The 7,520-nt window shown below is 41.5% G+C and overlaps 1 protein-coding gene across 1 annotated transcript in view; it reads left to right on the forward strand.

Moving 5' to 3' along the window:
* LOC134461182 (C-type lectin domain family 6 member A-like) overlaps nt 1-5,628 on the forward strand; it is a 38,067-nt gene extending 32,439 nt beyond the window's left edge. Inside the window, exons 3-6 of the mRNA XM_063213952.1 lie at nt 686-874; nt 3,254-3,399; nt 3,612-3,712; nt 4,928-5,628. Coding sequence (XP_063070022.1) covers nt 686-874; nt 3,254-3,399; nt 3,612-3,712; nt 4,928-5,087 — 596 coding nt within the window. The 3' untranslated portion in view covers nt 5,088-5,628. The remainder of the gene's footprint in view (nt 1-685; nt 875-3,253; nt 3,400-3,611; nt 3,713-4,927) is intronic.
* Nucleotides 5,629-7,520: the final 1,892 nt, after the last annotated feature.

Genomic DNA, 7,520 nt, shown 5'->3' on the forward strand with positions numbered 1-7,520 from the left:
TATCACCCTTTAAAATCAATTGTAATACCATGGCTTGTCATTTTCTGCACATCATCACTAAACCTATTGAGCATGTAGTCAAAATCACGTATCCTGGAAGAATGTACGAGAGAGAAGGTAGGCAGACATATTTTAAACAAAAGACCACACCCAGTAATAAGGAATAACAAGCAACTAATGAATCAAGTGTTTAGGTAGACAATGTGTAGTCTCAAGGTTAAAGGTCAAAGTAGAACAGAAAACAGACATGTTACCATTTTAAACCATGCAATATTTGCCAACAAGCCAATACTGAATGTATGGTGTATTGCATATGAATTATTGATAATTTCCCAGGCGTAAGGGCACCTATCATTCCACATTACACTCGATAGATGTACATATCTGAACACAAATCAGTATACTATTTACTGTACTTTGCAATGGCCTTATTGAGGTAGCTCATACAAGCTGTCATTGATACTTTACATGCATATCATAGATTATTCACTTGATTGACATGAAAATGTAATAATTCTGTCGGGCTCCTATAGCTAAAATAATTGAGGGGGTCCTAAGGAAGCATCATGCAACATTTCATGCTTTTGACATCTCCTTAACGGTAATGGCAAAATCCTGTGTTAAGTGACATTATTATTCGACTGAGATGTGTGTGTTTTCTGTTGTCTCTTTGGTCCTCCTGCAGGAGCAGCCAACAAGTGCTACAAATGGACTGCTGTGTGCCTGGGGATGCTGTGTGTTCTGCTTCTTGGGGTCTTGACATACCTGGTCATTTTTGGCTATCAAGAGTGGGCGGAAAGACATCGGCAGCTGACCAATTGCAGCAGAGAGAGAGATGAGCTAACGGCATACATGCGTTGTAAAGAGGGTTTGGGTGAGGTACTTTCATGTCTTAAGTATAGGCCCTACTACTGTAGTCTTGAGATCGAGATTTACCCTAGTGGCAGAAAATACAAAGAGAGAATAGACATAGTGGATACCTAATTTAACAGATGAAAATACGTTTTTGACCCATCAGAGACTTCATCAGGCATGTGAATGTGATCATCAAGTGTTATTTTAATTAGGCTCTGTTCCACTGAGCAAAGATCAGGGCTGTTTCCCAGAACTCTTCAGTAGTGCACATAAAAAAGTTTAAATTTTAAGAAAATATTTGCTCTCTTATCATATTATGCACTTACTTTTTCTGAAACTAAAAAATGCACACCATTTTCCTTGAAAAGAAACAGGAAGTTTCCAAAATCCCACCCCTACAAACGTATCATTTGAGTTAGCTCAGTAGTGTGTATGGGGTGGGAGATATTGAGGTTTACAAAAGTCCTCTAGAGAGAACAAAAATGAACTTCTGGTAGTCAGGAGGATATACCAACAAATCAACACATTAAAAAAAAACATTGCGTAGTTATTTTCTGTTTTCTTTATTATGGTCTTTCTTGGTTTCTTTGTTGCTGTTGTTCAATTTCTCTGATTTTTAATGTTGTTATACAGTGAGTCCAATATGTATTTGATCCCTTGCTGATTTTGCCGGTTTGCCCACTAATAAAGACATGATCAGTCTATAAATTTATGATAATATGTATTCAAACATGGAGAGACAGAATATCAAAAAGAAATTCCAGAGAATAACTTAAAATAATATATTTTGATTTATTTGTATTTAATTTAGGCCAATAAGTATTTGACCCCTCTAGCTAAAGAAGATAAAGTGCTTTGTGGCAAAGTCCTAGTTGTCTAGCACTGAGGTCAGATGCTTCCTTTAGTTGATGACAATGTTTGTGCATATAGTAGAACATATTTTTGCCCATTTTTCTTTGCACGTTATCTCTAAAACATTAATAGTTTGTGGCTGTAGCTTGGTAAATGGGAGGTTCAGTTTTCTCCATAGAATTACTATAGGGTTAATATTTGGAGACTGTCTAGGCCACTTCACGACTTTAAAATGCTTCTTATTGAGCCACTCCTTCGTTGCTTTGACTGTATGTTGTGTATTTTTGTCATGTTGGGAGATCCAAAAATGGCCCACCCTTCAGTGTAGTGGTGGAGAGAAGGACGTTTGCACTCAGGATTGCACATTACATGTCTCCCTCCATCCATTCGTTGACGGTGAAGTTGTCCTGTGCCTTGGCCAGACAAACACCCTCAAACCATAATGATACCACTTTCATGCATGATGGTAAGGAGGGTGTTCTTGGAATCATAGACAGCAGTACTCTTTCTCAAAACACATTGAATTGTGTTAATGCCAAACAGCTTGATTTTGGTTTCATCTGACTACAGCACCTCCTTATCATATCCTAAACCAGTCTGATGTCCGTTGGCAAACCTCAAGTGGGACTGCACAGGTTCCTTCTGAAGTAGATGTACCATGTGTGCACTACAGGATTTTAAAGCTCTGTGGCATTAAGTGCTACCAGTAGTTTTCTCAGTGATTTTGGTCCCAGTAGCTTTGATATCATTGCCTAGTTCATCCCGTACAGCTCTAGGATGATTTCTTTCTGTTCTCATGATTATGAAATAGCTACAAAAGGTCAAATCTTGTATAGAACCCCAGACATGCTGATGGATAGTCATTTTGTATTCCTCACATGTTGGAAGAAATGCATCAACAGCTGGGTCATTAATACTCAGTCTCTTTCTTGTGGCTTTGCAGCCCATTTAATCTTTGTTCAGGTCTAAAATCGTGTCCCTGATATCATTTGACCACTCTTTGGTCTTTCCCATGCTGGTGAGGTTGGAGAGTGACTGATTCACTCATACTATGGACTGATTCTGCTGATTCAATGTGTCTTGTATGCATGTTAGTATGTACAGGTGTCTTTAATTCAGATGACAAGTTGATTGGAAGTGCCCATCTGGTTTGTGGGCCCGGAACTGTAATCAGTTGGCAGGGGATCAAATACTTATTTTGCTCGATGAAATGGAAATAAATTAATATATATTCTCTCCAGTTCATTTCTGGATTTTCTTTTTGATATTCTGTCTCTCCATATTAGAATACATATTATCATAACATTTATGTACTGATCATGTCTTTGTTAGTAGGCAAACCAACAAAATCAGCAAGGCATCAAATACATATTGGACTCACTGTATGTTGTTGTTTTGGTGTTTGTAAAAACAAGATTGGCCCCTGTGAGGTGGGATGTGCGTACATGTACTGTACTGTATATGAACTCTTCCAAAGGGAATATCTTTTGCTCATGTGGAGTGTTCTAATGTGTATGTGTGCATGCGTGCGTGCGTGTCTGTGCAGAGAAGCCCACATGTCCCGCTGGATGGCTTGCGTTTGAGTGTAACTGCCTCAGGAACAGACAGCAGTTTCAAAATTGGTCAGAAGGCCGGACATACTGCCAGTCTCTTGGGGCAGACCTGGTGATCATCAAGACCCCAGAGAAGCAGGTAAAGGAAGGTTGTGTTTTTGTGCATGTACGTACGCACTATGCACACACACACTTACATGAAGTGTGCATGCACACACACACACACACATATACGCACGCACACACACACACACACAGCATGCAAGTTACGTGATGTTGGCAAAGGACACATTGGTGAGTGCGTGTGTTTTGCGGTCTTATTTTGTTATCTTGCCCCCCCTCCTCTTTTAGGCTTTTATAAAGAAGTACATTGGTGGCTGGATTGGACTGAAGACTGGGCAGAATGGGAGTTGGACATGGATTGATGACACACCAGTCTCCAGTTTCTCACAGTAAGAGCTTTGTACACACACACACACACACACACACACATACACACACGCGGGCACGCACACAGACACACACACACACACACACACACACACACACACGGAGAGAGAGAGAGAAGAAGAGAGCATTATCCATGGTTGTGTCTCTCTGTATATGTCTTGTCTTGTCACATTTGGACTGGGGACAAATAACACAGTAGTGAAGTTGAACAAAAAATTATTCATTCATATAGTTAAAGCTGCCACCTGTAAACTTGGAAGCTGTAAATTAATTATCAGAACAATTGAAAACCACTAAAGCTACAGCCGTTAAATACATGTAGCTCCCAGTTTTAGTTGAAATGAAGAAGTATTCAACTTCCTGCCCAGTCTTCCGGAATGCCAGCGAATAGAATGGCAGATACTCACACCCCCAGAACCTGTTTGGTTAAACTAACCTAGGGAGCGCTGAAGTCTGTAAATAAGACCACAGGCTTTGGCGGTAGCTATAGACATCATCTTTTTTCCGTAATGGGCTATTTCATGTACTACTTTCAGAATCCCATGACAAGTTGCAGACTTAAGGCCAATTTATACTTATTGGCGCTGACGGTTGCAGAGCCTGTGCAACCGTCTGTGCGCGACCACACCCCCCGCGCAGAGGCTCTGCAACCGTCGTCGCGCGCCTCAAAAAAATCCTGACTAAGCGACAGACGGTTGCGAAGGTCGCAGAGAAAAGGCGCTGTGATTGGTCGTCTCGATACTTCCTTCTTCTAGTGGCGGCACAGTTCTCCGGTAGTTTACGAGAGCCAAACTGTCAATATTCTGTGGAATACGAACACTTTCTTTCTAGCCTGTGTAAATAAATGAAGCTACAATGACTGAATTAGTAAGTAGCAAACAAACACTACATCAGTTTAGCACTCGCAGCACAATGCCTGCAGTCTGACTACTGTACTGTAGCCTTGTAGCTATGTAGCCAAATGTAGCTAACGACATGACACCTCGTGCGCAGATCTATAACATCAACAGTGGTTAGCGACCGTAAGCAACAGGCGCCGTTGCTGAACTATAATCTGCCCTTTACACTTTAAGGTTGCACCTTCACATTCTCAACAGCAGAGGTCACTAAGCTGTGAAAACCTATTTTGTTTAGATTATTTATGAACACTCCCCCCTCTTGCTCTCATTTTTTTCTGTCCCTCTCCCTGTCTGTCTCTTTTTGTGTTGTCATGGCAGATATTGGAGTCCTGGTCAGCCTGATCTACCAGTCACCACTGATTGTGTGGCTGTGGCTGTCCATAACTGGCACAATGACTCAGTCAATGGCTGGTATGATTATGATTGCAGCAGTGGCCAATATCCCATCTGTGAGAAGTCAGCTTTCACACTGAATTAGCAGATAACTAGCTAATAGAACTTAGAACCCTTAGAGCTTTTGTCCTGTTAACGCAATTCATATACCACAGTCTCTCAAAGCTTTCTGTGAGACCAGTTATGTTCATGTTTATTTTGTGTTAAAGACCTATAGATTTATCATATTCTTTATTAATTGTTGGTAATTTAGCTATCCAGTCTGTAAGCACAGGTGTATGCCATTATCATTAGTGTAATTAACAAAATGTTGCCTATGTGTATACGAAACGACGATTAGAGTTTATTGTCAGTTTTCACTGAAATTCATTTTGCGTTCCTGAGCAAACAGTCGCTTAAGATAGGATATACACATAACATCACATCATAAGACTATTGCAAGACTATAGTATATGTTGAGATTGTCTTTATTTTAAATAGGGCTAGTATAACAATGAGACGGTCTATGTGTTAGTTTGTAGACATGAGACTATGCCTGTTATTCATTGTTATTCATATGCCTGTTATTCATTGTTAATCCATAACCCGTCCTGTTGCCTCTCGATCTGATTAAAAATGTGATTTCACTATGGCTACTTTATTTTTTAATATTGTTCTGTTCTATTCTATTCTATTACTTCACGTCATGTTGTTAAATAGGCAATCATGGGTAAGGCCTAATTCACACCAGAGCGGGGAAGCAGTGGAAAGGAATGGATAGGGCTAAATGCTAAAAAAAAAAAAATGGCTACTGCCATTTCCAGTCACAAATCTCATAAATGAAACATTCCTGGTGAGAACTATGGCAGTTGTTATACAAGAAGCTGTATTGTCATTTTTTTTTTTCCAGGTGTCTACTTTTTCCAGCAGGACTGAAGATTTCGACCTGTACTCACTAGCATTTTGCTAATGTTTATGGATTTGGCGTCATAAATTCAGCTTGCTGACCTAGTATATAATGATCTAGTGGTGCAAAAAATTCTAAACGATACTCAAATGTGTTCATATTAGTTCTAGCTTGAAATTGAATATTTCTGGGCAGAAGAAATACAAATTATGATTATAGGAAACTCCATTGACACCCATTCATTTTTCACTTGTCAGCGGCAGTACCACCCCTGCCCACCAGCTGGTGCTCATTCTCATAGCTTACAGATTCTCTGCTAGAAAATAGGCTCCAGTATATGAGGCTAGAAGGCAGAACTATGCTGCAGGCTCAACTTGGGGGAGAAAATGGCTTCAAAATCATTCTCAGAAGAGGATTTCTCCTGCCCTGTGTGCTGTGACATCTAGAAGAATCCAGTCATTCTGACCTGTACTCACAGTAATACCTGGATATGTTCTGGAATGCTAAAGGATCCAGAGAATGTCCAGTCTGCAGAAGAAGATGTTCTAAGGAGATGTATCCTGTTAATCTGGTTCTAAAGAATCTGTGTGAAACATTCCAACGTGTGGAACATCAGAGAGAACCCTTCTGCACTCTGCACCGATCAGAACTGAAGCTCTATTGTGAAGATGACAAACAGCTCGAATGTTTGGTGTGTCGAGACTCAAAACTCCATAGAAACCACAACTTCAGTCCCATTGATGAAGCAGCACAAGAGTGTAAGGTACGTTATCTAGTCAAGAAGTATAAAACTATGAGACAAGTTGATTCTGTTGAACCATAGCTGTGTCATTATAGGGTACGTGTCGTGTTCAGTCTTCACCACTCGATGGCACCCTTTCATTAGTTTTTTACAAATAATTTGTAACCAATGAGAAGGATCACTGACTGAACATGTCTAAGTGGAAGGCCTACTGCAGCACAGTGTCTGGGGGTATTATGAGTGAGGTGCGTATGTTGTATATACAGTCTGTTTAATACATCACGTGATGCCATGCATACAGCCACTCCCTAAGGTGACTGTGGGTGGCTTTAGGCCTGAAGCTGATATCGTCAGACGGTGTCCAGCTATCTTGGGGTGTTTCGACCCTTAACCGTAACACCCTCAAGCTGGCGGGTCAGCAGTGGTGGCCAGGTCACTGCCCATCAGCTCCAGGCCTCCAGCCCCCCTCCTCCCTCTTAAACCACAACCAGCATGAGGCTCTCTCTGCTGCCTCCCCTATCCTGCGCACAGCTGTCTTCCTCTCCTTGCCAGATATGCCGAGTGTAGTGAGCACCGACCACGTTGACTGTGCCGGGAACCCCCTACACCCGACCTCCACTGGAAAGAGCCATGCTTGCCAGCCCTTCTCCTTGCATTCCATGATGAGATCCTGGTATTTTAGGCTTTTCCTCTCATGGGCTTCCTCACAGCCTTCCTCCCAAGGCACTGTCAGCTCGACCAGGATGATTTTCTTAGCCTGCTCTGACCAGATGACAATGTCAGGCCTCAAAGTGGTCTGGACGATGGGGGGGAAAGTGAGTTTTTTCCCCAGGTCTGCTGACATCTCCCAACTTTGTGCCCCCTGGAGGATGTTGGTCCTGGCTCTTCTA

This window comes from Engraulis encrasicolus, chromosome 13 (assembly GCF_034702125.1).
Source record: "Engraulis encrasicolus isolate BLACKSEA-1 chromosome 13, IST_EnEncr_1.0, whole genome shotgun sequence".
NCBI lineage: Eukaryota > Metazoa > Chordata > Actinopteri > Clupeiformes > Engraulidae > Engraulis > Engraulis encrasicolus.